We start from the raw sequence: 18,197 nt of genomic DNA on the forward strand, positions 1-18,197 counted from the left end.
GCACACCCTACTCCCTACTGACATGGGTTAGCTCATTTCCACATCCCTACCTCCACAGTATGAAGTGGGCACAGCCTTACAAGTGAGAAGTCTAAAGTAGAAGAGTTAAATAGTTTGCTCTGATCTCATAGCACAGCAGAGGCAAGGTATGAGGCCAGGCAGACCCTCACTCCTTGAGTTTACCCTTACCCAAGGGTCAGGGCAGTCCTGTGCTAACCACTCTCCTGAGCAAACAAGCCGAACCAGGGTGTGTTGGTCACGTGACTCGGGATCCTGAAATGTCTTCCTTCGCTGTCTTGACCCAGGTAATGATCCGTTCACCATCGTCAATGAAAACACTGGCAAGTGCATCCAGCCACTGTCTGACTGGATAGTGGTGCAGGACTGTAGTGAAACTAGAAACATGTTATGGAAGTGGGTGTCCCAGCACCGCCTCTTTCACCTGGAATCCCAAAAGTGCCTTGGCCTAGACATTACCAAAGCTACTGACAACCTGCGGATGTTCCCCTGTGATTCCAGCGTCATGCTGTGGTGGAAGTGTGAGCATTACTCCCTGTACAGTGCTGCCCAGTACAGGCTGGATCTGAAGGATGGATATGCCACAGCCAGCACAAACTCGTCTGCTGTCTGGAAGAAGGGAGGCTCCAAGGAGAACCTTTGTGACCAGCCTTACCACGGTGAGGGTGGGAGAGGGACTTTGACCCTCTCACTGGAATGGTTGGTTAATTTGGCATTAGATGTCACACCTGACTTGGTTTAGGTGAGCTGTTTGAAGTCTGATGGAGAGGTTCTAACTGCTGATGCGCCGAGAACCCTTGGCGCATTTATTAGGAATAGTGCAGGGGGAGGGGCTAGCTAGCCCTGGTGGGAGGTCTCTGTGGGCTACCAGTCTCAGGCTATGAATATCCAGGAGAAGGAAGCTGCTTTGCTGGGTTTTGCTCATATTGGTCAATCGTTGGTAATCACTTGTACTCGGAGCACATGGGAAAGCTTTGCCTTTCTCAGCCTGATACATATGGAGAAGGCTTTGCCAATTTCCCATGGATCCTAGGAACTGGCTGTTTGGTGTGGCTGTGCCCATGTCAACAGTACACATTCGCTCGGGCCTTCCTTAGCTCTCCAGGACTGTGTTTAAATGAAGTCACACTGAGCAGGCGCTGTGAGCTGCAGTCTTACACACCTGTGAGGCTGCTTGGCTACCCACCTATCCCCTTCACAGATACGGCTAGAAAAGCTCAGGAGTGGCAGCAAAGACACACAGCTTTGTAGTGTGGTAAGTCCAGGACTTGAACTCCTGTGTATCGTCTGCTTACTTCCTATGATGCTATTCTGAATGCTAGGAAAAAGGGAACTATTATACTGATGGGAAATACTTCATATAGGTTAAAGGCAATCAATCTAATATTGATCTAATCCTACGTTTAAAAAGAAAATAAGAAAGAAAAAGAAGTGGTTCCCCCCCCCATGACTAGGAAATTTAATATGATGGAAATATTTTGAAATTCTCACCTGGGTTTTCATAATATTGTATTTATGATTTGACATTTTCTTTGGTCATTTCAAAACATAAGTGTATGACTTGTTGTGGCATTTGCTCTAGAATGCTTCATCAGTTAAAAAAAGAAAAAAAACTTACTTTTTGAGAATTTAGTGCAATGTATTTGACCATTTTTACTCCCAGCTCCTTCTCCGAATTCTTCCCTGTCCCACCCACCACCTTCTTAGCTTCCAAATTTATGTCCTTTTTTGTTGTTGTTTTTTGTTTTGTTTTATAACTCACTGACTCCACTTTGTGCTGCTCATGTAGTCCTAGCTGTGGGACCTTTTTCTCTGGAATGTGGTTAACCTACCAATACACCCTTGAAGAAAACTGACTCTCCCACCCACAGAAGCCATCAACTGTCTGTAGCTCCTCAGTTAGGGATGGGGGCTCAAGAACCCCTTCCTATCCCATGCTAGAATGTTGACTGACTTGATCTTGACCACATCTTATGCAGACAGCCACACTGTTTCATTCCCGTCCTCCTGGACTTCTGGCTTTTTCTTTCCATTCCCTCTCCTGGGATGGTTCCTGGGATTGAGAGAGGTGTGCTAGAGATGTCCCATTTGTGGCTGAGCATTCTACGTGGTCTCTGCACTTGGCCAGTTGTGAGTTTTTATGATGAGCACCAATAAAACCTGCACAAAGAAACTTCACTGATGGGGTCTGAGAGCTGTGCTAATCAACAGGCAAACAAACAAATTTAAGTGGTGGTTTCATATTATGTTCATTTCACAGAATAATAATAGTAGGTCCCCCCTCAATCCTGTGAGCTCTCCAACTATAGGTTCTTGACCACACTTACATACTAGGCATGTGTTTCCTCCTGTGGAGTGGGCCTTAAGTCCAATCAGGAATCCTTTGGTCACCACATTACATTTGTGCCACTGTCCTACCCATGGGCATTTTCTTGCCACACTGGTCATCATCTCAGCTCACAGCATTCATTGCTGGGTAAAACCAATGGCTGACCCCTTCCCACTCCCAGCAGACTAGAAAGCATCTTCCAGTACTTTGGAAGCTACCCAGCAAGGTGAAACCTTCCTACTGTGTACCAACTTGACTTGTCCATGTTCTGTGACCAAAGTGTATGTCATCTTCAGCAATACGTCTGACCATCAAGTTCTCTTGGACAACCAAGAGCAAAGTCAATAGCCTCAGCATCCATGGAAATCCTGGGTGGGTGTGGCAGCCTGCTTATAATCTCATTGCTCTGGAGACAGAGGAAAGCAATCCTTGGCTAGCTAGTCTAGGCCCATCAGCAAACTATGGATTCAACTGAGTTGGAGAGTGATCAAGGAAGAAAACCAATGTCAACATCTGACCTCACACATGCACACGAGTGTGTGCCCACACATATACATACAAACATGCATACACCACAGAGAAAGAAAGAAAGGGGGAAGGGAAGGGCGGGGAGGTAGGCAGGCAGAGAAAGGGGGACAGAACATGGTGAGAGGCCAAGCTGTTGCCTGAACTTAAAGTACTTGCTTTCTGGATACCCCTTCAGGACAAGAGTCTCCACTGAAAGGGAACCTTGGGCCTGAAAGAATGGCTTCAGATGGCACTCATTTCTGTTTGTTGGGGACCGGGAGGGATCATTTCCTTGCAGAGCCTTATTGTCCTCCTGCCCTTGGGTCTTTTGAGACAATAGTTGTAATCTCAAACTCCCCCAGACCCTTAAGTGTCTTCATTTCGCCAAAACTTGTCTTCTTTCTGATTTTATGTGTTTTACTTATGTGTTCAGCTAAAGTGATCAGCAACACAAATGGGGATGGGGGCCTTGAACCCTCTGCAGCAGTGCCCGGGAGAGGAACAGAGCCAGTGGCATAGCCAACAGGCTAGATTTGTTTCTTTACCTTTCCAAATTAAATACTTGAAATGTTAAAAACTTTTTAGACATTTAATGTTCTGCCTTAATTAAGATTCACGTCAGATTTTAATTTGCACAGAGGCCAAGGCAAAAGCTGCCACCCTTCTCAGAGCCATTTAGTTTCTACAAGTCTCTCTTGAATTGTCCTGTTTTCTTCTCCCACAATTCAAATTTAACCAAATATTAAGTCCTGCCAATTCTAACTCTTAAAACTTACCTGTGCCCCTTCCTATTTTAAAGTGAGGGACCTTTTCCAGGCCAGCCCTAATTCCTGATATCAATTTGTGCCGAGCCTGCCTGTATATCAAAATAGGAATAAGGGAAGTAGGGTAGTCAAATCTCAACCAAATAAAGTCCAGAGTTACCCAGCTTATTATAGCAAAGCTGGGGATCAAAATTAGGATTCATTTTTCCAAATAACAGAATCCTGTTCCTCCCTTTTATAGCCTGATTTTTTTTAACTTTGATTGTATTAACATTTATTTGTCATTACATTTTGAGTTTCCTCAGACTTCATCATATAAATCATCTTTGTACTGAAAGCGCTTTAACTGTAAAAATTTTTATGAGTCAACTGTTTCAAACTAGCTCTTGTATGTTCAATTATATGATAAGATATATTGACCCAACTAGAACCTTCAAATCACAAATGTTTGCTGACATATGCAGAGGATGGATTGAACTGTGAACTCTATGTGCTCTTAGTGACCCTTTGAAGCCTGCCAAACTCTTTAACTATTTGTCTAATCGCTAAAGCAATTCCTTTTCCATAAGCACCTGGCCTTACAAATTTGTGTCAATGACACATTCTGCTGTAGGTCTAAAGATGTTGTCACCCCAAATCCACACATTAGGAGAAGAGTCTTGTCAGGAGGGCCTGTCTTACTAAGAAAACTCATGGGATGCAGGTGGTCCATCAACAGCAAGGGACAAGTGAGAATAAAATGCCTAATTAACAGAGAGCATCCATTAGCTGCCAGCATCCAGCATGGCTGTTGTTTGCTTATTGGTTTAAAAGCATTGTGTGACCCAGAGGACTGCGTAATGACAATCATCTTGGGGGTGTGTGTATTTGAAACCTGTATAAGCAGTCAATGGCGTAAAGTTGTTGGTATGTGTGATTCACCAAGAGCCACCAAGGTGTCCTTTGAACTATTCCTCAAAAGTGGGGACTTCACAAACAACTCTGATCTCACATGTCTGTGGTGAGGAACAAATACAGAAATGTGTCTGAAAGCACTTTGCACACGGAAATAAAAAGTTTTAGGGAAACCCAGTGGTTCCTTCCAGCAGCAGGAACATTACATCGTGTGCTGGGATTGTCCTCTCAGAATTGTAATAGAGAAGGAAAATTGGTCATGTGCCTTGGGGAATTTTCTCTTTTCTTTTGGTTTTTAAGAGATAGGATTTCCCCTATGTAGCTCTAGCTATCCTGGAACTCACTTGTAGACCAGGCTGACCCAGAACTCAGGGATCTACCTCTGCCTCCCAGAGTGCGTGCCTTGGGGAATTTTGTGATGTGGTCAGATTGGAAACCTATGTGATGAACATGCTTCTTTTAAAACCACACATTAGCAGAATTGTTCTCTGGAAAGCCATTTATGTGGCAGAAGAAAACAAAACCAATGACCCACAAAAGACTTTTTCTTCAGAAAAGCCTCCAGATGTTTCTACCTTCTTTTGTCCTGTGGTGTGACACTTTCCAAACTTCAGTCTCCGCTTCAGGCATGTGACTGCTGGAGAATCAAATGCTGCCTTAAGCATACTTTAAAGCCAACCCGTGAGACTTCCTGAGGGACTCTAGAAGCCTGATGAAGGTTAATGAGACTTGATGACTATAGTCTCCCTAATGGCCCTTCTTTCATTGCATAATAACCAGAGTTTTGAAGGCATTGAAGCTAAAGAAAAAAAGGTGACAGAAATAGATACACGGTTAGCTGCTCTATAAAACATGTTTTCAAGAGGACTATTGTTGGAATAGTATTCAGCACTTCCTCTGGGGTCCTAGGCATACCTGCGTTGTGATTGTTTTCCAATGCCTCTCTGGGTACCAGAGAAAATTACTGACATGAAAGCTAGATCTGCCACCTCACAAGTCACTAGCTTCTCCCGTCACTACCCTGTTAAGGCCAATTCTTTTTGTGTAACCCAAATTACCCTGTTCTAACTCTCCCCAAACACTTACTCAGGAATCTAGATCCTCTCCTCCTTCACTTCCTGAAAAGAGCCCAAGGAACGTGGATGCCACGTGGGTGCCAGATATGGGTGTGAGGGTAACTGAGACCACAGTAAAGGGATATCAGATATTTATTGGGGAAATACAAATATTAATAAGGTAGAGAGCCTCTGTAGTCTTCTGCCCTGGGGGCGCTGGAAGCTGCACTCAGATCTCTGGCTTTCACCCAAGAGATCAAGCTTTCCCTCTCTGTTTACCAGCACCTCAGACCAGGCCCTAAGGGCCATTACCCCAAAAGCTATTGGCTGAATGAATTCCCACAACACTGCAGCCTCAATTCTGTTGGGCAATGATCTCCCTTGTCCGGCTGTCTAATTTCATGACTGGTTCCAGGTATTGCGTTGGCCCCGCACTCACTAAAGAAGTGGAGGAGAGTTGAATCTCTAGCTAGTGAGAGCCAATTTTGAGGAAGTGGCTGTCTCTACCACCCATGCTGGACTCAGTCTCCTCTGACTTGATCAAGCCAGGGTCTTTCATTGTTTGCATCACAGAAAAGGAATCTTACTCTGTCACCAAATACGGAGTGAACAACCCTTGATGTAAACACTGCTATTCTTGGTTTGAAATGCAGAAACTCAGGTTGTCTCTAGGAACACAGGAAACCCCAACTTTCAAAGCACAGACCCAAGCAGTCGGTGTCTGTGCTCTTTCCACAGTATATGATAGCCTGGTCAGAATCTGTAGACGTATACACGAATCCAACATTCTTCCTTTGAAAAGTTTTAGAAATTAGCTATCCTAAGATGATTGTTCATTTGTCCTTTAACTGTCCCTGCTTCCTCCCCACCCTGCAGAGACATATACCAGAGATGGGAATTCCTATGGGAGACCTTGTGAATTTCCGTTCTTAGTTGGTGAGACATGGCACCATGACTGTATTCGTGATGAAAATCATAGTGGGCCCTGGTGTGCCACTACCCTAAATTATGAGTATGATCAAAAGTGGGGCATCTGCTTAAAACCAGGTATGTATGGGCTGGTGAACTCCAATAGCAAGAAGGAAGTGCCCTTCATATGAGGCAAAGTGGGGAAGAGGGAATTGAAGATGTATTGAGAGTGTCTGCAACAAATGTTATCCTAGACAAGGAATGTGAATTTTCAGGAAGGGGAAGAAGTGTGCAGCTTTGAATTTGCCTTCAGAAGCCTGTCAAGAAGAGAAGCCTTTCAGTTTGTGTCATGGAAAACAAGGAGGGGAGGACTGTGGACATTCATATATATCAGGGGGAAGGGAGAAGGGCATGAGCAGGTGGGAAATTGCAGCTTCAAAAGACAAGTGGGAGAAGACAGTGGAATATGGGAGACTAACTTGAATAGAAGGGAGTCACCTTGGTGCGCTTCATGAAGCAAGCAAGAGCAACAGGTACAGATGGGCTAAGACATTATGTTTAGGGTGGGAACTACTGAAGGAAGTTTGTACTTCAAATGTATTTGTGGTCTGAAGCCAAGACTGGGAGAGAAGGAGACACATATCTTGGACCCTCTCAGAATTAGTGAGAATGTTCGCTCTGCTGTGTCCATGTATTGATAGGAGTATGTTTGCAGTAGCTTCTTATGACAAGCAAACTATCCGGGATATAAACATCCACTCTTCTTTATAGAGATGCTCAGATCAAAGGAGTGTCCCTGTTATTTTCTGATGTAGAGCAGAAACAGTTTCTTAGCAAACAGGCGAGAGTTACAAAAGATTACAGTAACTGGCATGTGACAGATGGTTAAGAAATAGTAAATGCCAAGTGCAATAGCTAACACTTTTAATCTCAGCACTCATGAGACGAAGACAGGTGAATGCTAAGTTTCAGGTCAGCCTGAGCTATAGTAGTGTGAGAACACTGTTTCAAAAACAAAATTAATGACAGTAGCTGAAAAAAAAAAACTAGAGCGAGAGAGAGGGAACTTTAAATGTAAACAATAATAGTAAATAATTAAATGGCCCCTTGTCTTAGGGTTTCTATTGTTATGAGCATGACCAAAAAGCAAGTTGGGGAGGAAGGGTTTATTTGACTTAGACTTATATAGACTTCTATATTGCTGTTTATCACTGAAGGAAGTCAGGACAGGAATTCAACAGGACAGGAACCTCAAGGCAGGAGCTGATACAGAGACCATGAAGGGATGCTGCTTCCTGGCTTTCTTTCCTTTTTTTTTTTTTTTTTTTTTCAAGACAGGGTTTCTCTGCATTGCTTTGGAACCTGTCCTGGAACTCACTTTGTAGGCCAGGCTGGCCTTGAACTCATAGAGATCCACCTGACTCTGCCTCCTGAGGGCTGGAATTAAAGGTGTGTGCCACCAACGCCCAGCTTTTTTTTTTTTTTTTTTTTCCTGGTTTGCTTTCTTATAGAACCCAGAACTACCAGTTCAGGGATGGCCTCACTCACAATGGGCTGGGCCCTCTGCCATCAATTACTACTCAAGAAAATGCATTATAGCTGATTTTTTTTATATGCTAATCCCAGTTCCTCCTCCCTGCCCTCCTTCCACTCCCCCACCTTCCTGTCACACCCACACCCCTTTTGCTTCTCAGAGAGGGTCAGGGCTCTCATGGTGAGTCAAGGAAGTCTGTTCCATCACCATGCTGAGGCGGGACCTAGGCCTGTGTCTAGGCTGAGCAAGTTATCTCTCTGTAGGAAATGAGCTCCAAAAGCTAGTTCACTTACTAGGGACAGCTCTTGACCTCACTGCCAGTGGCCCCACAAGCTGCCCAAGCCACTCACTGTCACCTGCATTCAGGGAGCCTAGTTTGAGCCTATGCAGTTTCCACAGTAGATCTTATGCAGGCATTTTCTCAGTTGAGGTTCTCTCCCTTCAGATGGCTCTGGCTTGTGTCAAGTTGACACATACCTCTCTAAGTATCAGGTAACATGTACTGTAAGCCATCCAGCCCCCACAGCGTCTCTGCGATAGGAACTGTGATCTTCACATTCACATAACAACACAGTGAGACAGAGGTGGATCACATAACTTGGGTAAAGTCACAGGGTAGTGAGTGAATCCCGCCAGAGCTAGAAACCTGCCCAAGAAGAGTTGCCCCAAATGGCTCTATTCTCCTACCCACGGGAAAAGCACTCTGGTGGTACTGTATGCTAAGGATCTAAGATAGCTAAGCACCTGACCAACTTGAAGACATTAGACAGGGCCGGCGATTCCATGCATCAGGTGCACCAGGATCAGCCCAAGTGTTTGGTTCAGTGGCTTTGGGGTGGAGTCCGAGAATCTGTACTTTAACAAGTCCCAGGTCACTCTGATGATGCTGATCCGAGGACCTCTCTTTGAGATTCGTGTTTTTCCACCAAGGCTCAGGCTTTTTTAAACACCTGGGATCTAATTGGAATGTATGTATGTATGTATGTATGTATGTATGTATGTATGTATGTATGTATATCACAGTGTTTGCTTCTTATTGTAATGTATAACAAACAGATTGTGGCTATTTGAGTAACTGTTTCATTTAGCTCTCACTATAGATTGGGCCAGAAATTTTAGATGAGAATTTTCTCGGGGGAGAGATAGTGGGCCCAGATTGACAGACAGACACATCAGGGTCAGATCACATGTATGTGGTGGAGAGGCCCGTCTTCCTGGAGTTCGTTCTCCAGCATGTTTCCCTACTCTGCCTTGCTGCCTTGACTCAAATGTACCTCCTATGGATGCATCTATGTGTCTACCAGAGTTACGGTTTATGAAAGAAAGCTGAATCCTCGAACCTGAGGACAGTTAAGCCATGGGAGCTTCTGGCTTTACAAAGAAGAGGCTTGTCACTGGCAATAATGAATGTGCCACAGTTCACCCTATTTTACCTCTACTGAGTGACATGAATTCTCCTGTTGTGTGTGCTGCAGAAGACTGGGTAAGACACAAATGTGTCTGCCATTCAGAAGCCATAGAGGTACCTAATTATACCTCTGCCTCAGACACCTGTAGGTCTTTGTCCTCTTCTACATCATTCAGCAGTGGATATCTAAGAGCCTCTCTAGTGTATATATAGGTCCACGAGTCTATCTGATGTGTAACTGGGTGGTAGGGAAGCCTCTTGGTAATCCCTGGGTGGAGCTTAAGTCATGTGATCTAGCCTGAATTAGTTTTTTCTCTATCTCTCCCTGGGACCAATAGGAAACTGAATATATTTTTGAACTACTTATCTCAAGATCTATATAACTCCGGGTATGACTGGAAGGTTCTTTATTTGAAACATATATTTCTATATCTGTAAAGAATATACTTTGGGCCTGGAGGGATAGCTAAATGAGTAATAGTGCTTGCTATGCAAACATGAGGACTTGAATTCAAATCACTGGCATTCAACTTTATGAATAGAAAGCCAGATATGGCTGAAGATGCCAGCCGGTAACCCCAGCACCGTGGAGGGTGAAGACAAAAGGATGTGGGGATTGCTGGCTGCCAGCTGAGCTTCTGGTTAAGTGACAGATACTCTCTCAGGGAAAGATGGAGAGTAACAGAGCAAGATACCCGGTGCCTCCCTCCTGCCTGTGCTTGAACCAACACAGGCACCTGCAGAGATATATACTATGGATGTTCTATATTATACACCCAGCTGTATATGCTGATATGTGCATTTGTAATGTGAGTTCTATAATATTAATTCTGTTCATGGATTCAAACATCTATTCAAATATTAAGGAGAGATTTGGACTGAATTTCCAAAATAAAGGCATCACTGTGCTCCGTATCTTAGCCATTTAAGCAGCATGTCTCTACACACACACATGCTTACAGCTCTTTCTTTGCAGGCTGTAGACAAGCCTGTAGACATCTTTGCCAAATTCTAGTGAGCATGTTTTCCATTGGCTCAGTGTTCCACACCTGAATATATTAGATTCCCATCTCCAGGCAAAGAGCACACAAGAGCATCGGTAAAGATAGGGCATTGTAGTTAACGGGATACAGGAAAGGTAGAAAATTTGACCAGCTTGAGTCATTTGTTGTACTCTGACTTCCATTCCAATGCATAATGAAAGGATCAAAATATGGTTCAGGCAATGACTGCCTCCCGTTTTGGCACATCCAAAGAAAATGTAAATTGAATTGCAATCTTATAAGCACTCCAGGTAACATTATGCCTTTTGTGATCACTAATCTATTTTTTTATCAACAGAAAATGGCTGTGAGGGTAACTGGGAAAAGAATGAGCAGATTGGAAGTTGCTACCAATTTAATAACCAGGAAGTTCTTTCTTGGAAAGAAGCTTATGTTTCCTGTCAGAACCAGGGAGCTGACTTACTGAGCATCCACAGTGCTGCTGAGTTAGCGTATATCACAGGTAGGTTTTAATTGCATGTGGTGAAGCAGATAGCTGGGATTGTAAAGATGCTTTCTGCCCCTGCATTTCATAACCAGGCATGCTCGTCTGGTGATGTCTTTTCTCGCTTCTCTTACAATTTACACCTGTATACAGGCATAGATGTATATGTGTATGCATATTATACCTATATATCTTTTCTGGCCTCTCTTAAAATTTAAAATTTAAAACTTAGCACTGAAGCCTGCAAAAGCAAAACAAACAAAAAACGAATTGAATGCAAATTCCATGTGTTGAAATGTATCTTGTGATAGAAACTAGAGAGAAACTGATATTTAGAAACCTGTATACAGACACAACAGGATGTATATTTGTATATAGGTATATATGTATATACATGCATATAACAACAGTTAATGGAAAATGAGGCCATGAATTTGAAAGAGAAGAGGAGAGGTACATGGGACAATTTGGAGGGAGGAAAAGGAAGGGGGAGATGATGTAATTATAGTGTAATCTCAAAAAATAAATGAAATAATTTTAAAAAGAAGTCCTAAAGTGAATTAATAACATGGATATGGGGAGTGGATATTTTTGGTCTCATTTTGTCTTCAGGATAGTGGAAATTTAAAACATTATGTACATATATGTATATATATATTATATGATATATTATTGAATGTTTATATATAACATATATTATGTATATATGAAAATACCATTCCCAAACAGCCTTTTAGTTTGACAATCAGGTTTTTTTTGACACTGGGAGTCTATTTCCAAAAATAAATGAAGAGGTAACCTCTTTGGTGAGTTCCACATAGTCTAAAAGGGTTTTCTTTAGACTTTCTGCCTATCTTGAATCTACTTGTTTTTTTTCTTTTGAGTTTTATTGTTGTTGTTAATACATAGAGGGATGGTAAATTTGGATTGTTTGGATCTATCATGTCTCCCATGTAGCTGGCCTTCTCGAGATCTACAACCAACCAGTTCACCCTAAAACTCCAAAAGAGGAACCCATAAACCTCAGGGCAGGAACAGTTCTTAATTTGCCTTCACCCTGAGATTTTATTTACTGTGAGTTACCTTGACCTGTGCCCCAAGGCTAGGATGTCTCCAGATTAGAGCATTTGAGGCCTTTCTGATGCAGCTGAAGAGGTCTTCCTGGGCTCACTCTGGTTTAAGTTACCAGGCTTGTGATATCACTGTGGAAGGAGGATCGGAAGTATGCAGTCAGACCTGACCTGAACAGAGGTCTCAGGGTAGTTCAGATGTATGTGCCTCACAGTCTATGGAACAGGAGAACATATTTGCACAATATATGTCTGGCATGAGGTTAATATTCAGAATTTGTAATGAACTCAAATAACTAAGTAGCAAAATTTGACAATGAGCTATAGACCTAAATAGATAATTCTAAAAACCCACAGAACTAGTCAACAGATAGTTTGAAATGCTCAAAATAACTAACCACTAGACAAATACAAACCAAAGCACAATAAGATACCACTTCTTCACTATTATAATGGCTACTACCAAATAATAATAACAAATGCAGTGAGGACAAAGAGAATACTTACACACTGTTTAGAGAAGTGTAAAGCAATGCAGTCATTGTGGGGCACAGTATAAGGTTCCTCAAAATGTTAAAAATAGGGCAATCCAGCAGCTCCTGCGTTAGGTATTCAGTCTAACAGAAGTGAAAAAGGGCATGCTAAGGAGATACCTACCCTTCTATGTTTATCGTAATTCTACTCACAGAGACCTACATAAATAATCAATGGCAATCAACATGAATTTCTATAACCAATGAAACAAAGGGAAAAAAACTGAAATATATACAAGATACTATGAAGCCATAAATGAAAGAACTGTCATTTGTGACAGCACAGACATTATGCTAAGTGAAATAAGCCAGGCACAAAAAGATGAATACCACAAACTAACAGTCATATGTGGAATCTAAAATCTTGACCTTATAGGAAATGAGAGGAGTGGAAAGGAAGGCTGACAAGAGCCCAGGAGCTAGGAAGATAGGGGGATGGGGAGAGGTTGCTCAGTAGGTACAAAGTAACAGAACTAAATGGTGGTGTTCTGTTACACAGTGGGGTGATTAAAGTTGACAGTCATACATTGTATATTTCAAAATAACTGGAAAGGATTTAGAACACTCTTATCTCAAAGAAAAGTAAATGTTACCACAAAGAGGAGATAAATGTTAAAGTGATAAATGTGCCCATTCCCCTGATTTGGTCATTGTACAGTGCAATTACTATGTGGAGGGGAAACCATAATCAGAATATGTTGTATAAAAGACCTATTTTCACTTTTAAAAATTATTTGATTCCTACAGGAAAAGAAGACATTGCTAGAATTGTTTGGATTGGACTGAATCAGCTCTATTCTGCTAGAGGTTGGGAATGGTCAGACTTCAAGCCACTAAAATTTCTTAACTGGGATCCAGGTAAATGCTCTTCCCCAACAACGTAAACAGAGTAAAAGATTCAAAACAAGAAACGTTTTATTCATCCCCAGCTTTTAGAAGTTTCGTGTGCTGTCAGATCTCGTGGTTGCTTCCTTAGAATCTTTTTCTAAGTCATTCTTCACTGTGCTACTATTTTAGCCAAGCTGAACCACACCCCAGGCAAAGAAGCATTTGCTCCAGGGCTTTAGAATATCCCAGGAATTTTGAGCTTAGAATGAGCCAGGCGGTGGTGGTGCACACCTTTAATCCCAGCACTCCAGAGACAGAGGCAGGTGGATCTCTGTGAGTGCAAGGCCAGCCCGGTCTACAGAGCTAGTTCCAGGGCAGCCAGGACTGCACTGAGAAACCCTGTCTTGAAAAAATAAAAAGAAAAAGAACAGAATGAACCCCACGACATGGCCAGGAACCATTCTACATCCCATAGGGTCCTATTTAGTCTACAGTTGCTTTTAATGCAGCGATATCCCTTCCTCCTCAGATTCTTAGATTTCCCCCACTATAGCACCCAAACACTAAGAACAGAACAGCTGTATCGAATTACACAAATGAATACTTCTATGAAAATACCATCCTTCTTATCCCCAAACTTTTTCTACAAAAGAAAGGATGAGGATCGTTTTGAAAACTGCAATCTTTAACAAAGGCCAAACCTAAATAACAGTAATGAAAGTGTTCTACCTATGTAGAGGAGAAATGGATTCAGTACTACCAAATGACCATGAGGGTTTTGAAAAGTTTCTACACCCCATAAGCCTCTCCGCTGATGCAGCAATCCAAATCAGACCAAATCAAACCGGATTAGAAAAAGCCCATGTTTAATGGACACAACACTCCTGGATGGCCTTCCACCCCCCCTCCCCCCCCCCCCACACACACACACGCACGCACACAGAGGAGATGAGAAAGAAAGACTGGAAAACCACCAGTTTGTTATCTGGGAGACAGTTTAAATACCCTGTGGGAGTGGTCTTGACCATCTCTGGGGAAGGGGTCATCATTTGGCAGGCTTTCTGAGGTACACCAGGGTTTGGAGAGAGAGGGTGTTGTTCTTTTGTTACAGTTATAGGAATAAAGCTGGAGAAGGGATGGGGGGGATGTCCAGAGTGAGTGGGGTCCCAAGGTAAGGGACCACGTGGGAGAGCATAGCAGGTTCCATAGCAGGTGAGGGTGACCCAGGCGGAGTGAATGATCCGCCAGGCAGACGGAGCTTAAATGAGGAGTTTATTTAGAAAGGGGAGTTGAGGGGGACGGACATAGAGACACCAGGAACAGAAGAGGAGGGGGGGGGCTGGAAAGAGGGCAAAGAGCAAAAAGAGCAAAGAAAGCAAAGAGCGTAAGTGGGCGGGGTCTGTCTTTTAAAGGGGTCCTTTATACCTGCAGACTAGTACTCACAGAACCCTGGGCTGACCAGAGCACTGCCTGAGTGCATTCTGCCAGGTGACAGGGGCAGACCAGCATAATGCCTGAATCCTTATAGAGGGGAGTGGGCTTGAGTGGAACCTCAACCATAACATCCCAGATTCTTTGGGTCTATGGATGCCAGGGGCAGGGGTGAAGCTTTCACCAGAACAGTTTTCATTAACTAAGTCTTATTAGTAAACAAAGTAATACTTTATTTTGTCAAAATAAACATATGATCTACCACTGAGCCACAATCCCAGTCCTTAAAAGGCAGAATCACATGTTAATAATATTTCATCTGGTTGTAAATATTTACCATAGAGTAAATTTAATATAGACTGAGGTTCTGGTCACAGGGTGTTTGCCATGAGAGTAGCTCGTAGGGTAGACCGGTTCCTTTTCTCTGCTGCGAGTCAGCTATCATGGATCGGAACGTTCCCCTCTGTCTTGTAACTTACAACTTTTCAATTTAGTTGAAAGTTTGAACCATACTGTGAGCCATACCATATAGCATAAAATTATGAATTTGCATTATCTTAAACCCTGCTCTGAGCCTAACCTCCTTGAAAATCTTTCTCTCTCAGGCACACCCAGTGCACCTATCATAGGTGGGTCGAGCTGTGCAAGAATGGACACAGAGTCGGGGCTGTGGCGAAGTGTGTCATGTGAAGCTCAGCAGCCCTACGTCTGCAAGAAGCCATTGAACAACACGGTGGAGCTCACAGGTGTCGTCCTCACTCCCTCATATGTGCAAATCAGTCTCAGGGCCAGAGCTTTGTGAAGGATAATTCCGATCCCCATTTTCATCTTTCCTTCACTGAATATGCCAGCGTTCTCGCCATCCCCAGAACCCATGCTAAAATGCCATGGTTGTGCATGTTTGAAATCCTGGGGGGGGTCTGGGGGGAGATGCAGGAGGATCCCTAGGCTTGACTGTCCCTAGGCTAGACCAGCTTTGTTGATGAGCTTCAGGTTAATGAAAGATTCCATCTCAAAGGAGGTAGATGGCTTTCCTGAGAATGACACCTGAGGTTGTCCTTCGGGTACTCTCTCTCTCTCTCTCTCTCTCTCTCTCTCTCTCTCTCTAAGTTCAAACTTTGTGCATTGCATACACGTGAGTGTTCGTGTGCATGTGCCTGTGTACACAGTGGAGGCCAAAGGTTCTCACTAGTGGATGCTCACCCATCACAGTCCAGTTGACCAGCCAGCTCCCAGTTTCCACCTGTCTCAGTCTCCATGCCCAGATTTTTACAAGGATGCTGGGGATTGGAACGCAGATCCTCAGGTTCCCATGCTTACAGAGCAAGAGCTCTTAAACACTAAGAGACCACAGTTACTCAGCCATCTCTCCAGTGCTCTCAGTTTCTTATTCAAAATGAGCATAGAGCAATTTTTTCAAAAGGTTATATAGAATGAAGAATGTAGGGAAAAATGATAATAGGGAGAAACGAACATTTATCTTCCAAGTTACCAAATATATCCCACACAATGGAAAGCATAATAGAGGCACTGGCACAAGGGAGAGTATACAAGAATGGATGAAGAAATAAATACCCTGAAGTAGCCATCATTAAGTAAATCTTGATATTTACATAATATCATGAATAATATGTGTCCATCATAACTGTGCCAGCAGGAAAATACAAAGAGCGGAACAAAATGATATGCTTGCTTTACCATTTTAATTTTGTGAAACTACGTATTCGTGGAGACAAAAGCTAGAGTATGGGGAATGACTGTTTGAGTTGATTTGCACTTGATTTTTCTCTCTGTTTCTTTTCCATAATTGAAATATCTCATAGTAATAATGAATGCCATTTAAAGCCTAATTTAATTGAGTTATCATCTTGCAAGTATGAGACTAATTGAACCTAAATTTTGTTTGTTAAAAAAAATACTCCACAATTTTTTGTATTTATTTTTGTTTTTACATCCCGACTGCAGTCCCACCCCCCCCACACACACACACACATACTCCTCCCAACTCCCTCATCCACCCTCCCTCTCTTCTCTTCAGAAAAGTGCAGGCCTCCCATGTATATAAACCAGCCATGGTACATCAAATTGCAGAAAGACTAGGCACCTCCCCTTGTGTTAAGACTGGGCAAGGTGACCCAGAAGGAGGAAAGGGTCCCAAAAGCAGGCAACAGAGTGTTGCTCCCACTGTTAGGAGTCTCACAAGTAGACCAAGCTACTCACCTGTAACATATATGTAGAGGGCCTAGGTCTGTCACACTCACACTCCCTGGTTGTCAGTTCAGTCTCTGTGAGCCCCGTGAGCCCAGGTTAGTTGACTCTGTGGGTTTTCTTGTGGTGTCTTTGGCCCCCCTGGCTCCTACAATCCTTCTCCCCCATGTTCTGTGGGGTTCCCCTGAGCTCCACCTAAAGTTTGGCTGTGGGTTGGAATACTCCACATTTTAAGATGACTGAGTTTGCTTGTAAAAAAAAGAAGAAGAAGAAAGAAAGAAAGAAAGAAAGACAGAAAGAAAGGAAGAAAGCTTCAGAGGGGATCTGGATACAGTAAATAATGGAATACCTCCTAGTTTTGCTAACAAGAGTATTGGAGTATTAGCCATTTGCCTCTAAAGATTAGACTTCCCTTGTGGGTATCAACATGGTCAAGCTGAGCACATGAAGGTGTCCAAGGAAGTCATTTGTCCTCCCCTCTCCTCCTGTGCTACCATCTCTGGAATGTACAAATATCATGTCTTGTTCCTTACATATCTGCCTGCCCTGTATTTAACAATTAATGTTAATATGCATTCAGTTGTTAATCTGGTCACACAAGGAAAAGAGGCTTGACTCCTTCCAATCTCAAAGCCATGGGTGGGGTTGACCTTCCAAATCTCAGACCTGGAAAATGTTGTCAGCATCTGGCTTACTCCACATCTGTCTTCTATCTATTGAAACTAAAGTTATTCCCTTCCCTGACCAAGGTTATGCCCCTTAAACAGTCTTGTCCAGTCACAAAGCATATGTGTTTCAGTGAGTATATCTCATACCTGAATCCCTGCAGGAATTTTCATGATGTCAGATATATATTAAGCACAGCATAAAATTCATGTCACCCTGATAGCTGACATCATGTCTCCCGGCTTTCCAGAAGCCTTGTGATTCAAGAAAGGAAATTTTTGCTGTGTTGTTGGAATATAAATCGCTGCTTTCCCCCCAGATGTTTGGACATACACAGATACCCACTGTGATGTGGGTTGGCTGGCACAGAATGGATTTTGCTATCTGCTGGCAAATGAAAGTGTTCCCTGGGATGCAGCACATTTGAAATGCAAAGCCCTCAGAGGTGACCTCATCAGCATTCATTCCTTAGCAGATGTCGAGGTGGTTGTCACAAAACTCCATAGTGGGGGTGAGTCTTTTGTTTTATTTTAAATCTTGTTTTAGGAATTTAAA

The 18,197-nt window shown here is 43.0% G+C and overlaps 1 protein-coding gene across 2 annotated transcripts in view; it reads left to right on the forward strand.

The window, feature by feature from the left end:
- The window catches only part of LOC127222489 (lymphocyte antigen 75), a 129,672-nt gene that overhangs the window by 6,174 nt on the left and 105,301 nt on the right, over positions 1–18,197 (forward strand). For both annotated transcript variants that reach the window (XM_051184604.1, XM_051184603.1), the window contains exons 2-7: positions 306–677; positions 6,444–6,614; positions 10,760–10,924; positions 13,257–13,367; positions 15,374–15,514; positions 17,962–18,153. In XM_051184604.1, the coding sequence (XP_051040561.1) occupies positions 306–677; positions 6,444–6,614; positions 10,760–10,924; positions 13,257–13,367; positions 15,374–15,514; positions 17,962–18,153 (1,152 nt within the window). The remainder of the gene's footprint in view (positions 1–305; positions 678–6,443; positions 6,615–10,759; positions 10,925–13,256; positions 13,368–15,373; positions 15,515–17,961; positions 18,154–18,197) is intronic.

This window comes from Phodopus roborovskii, unplaced genomic scaffold (assembly GCF_943737965.1).
Source record: "Phodopus roborovskii unplaced genomic scaffold, PHOROB, whole genome shotgun sequence".
Lineage (NCBI taxonomy): Eukaryota > Metazoa > Chordata > Mammalia > Rodentia > Cricetidae > Phodopus > Phodopus roborovskii.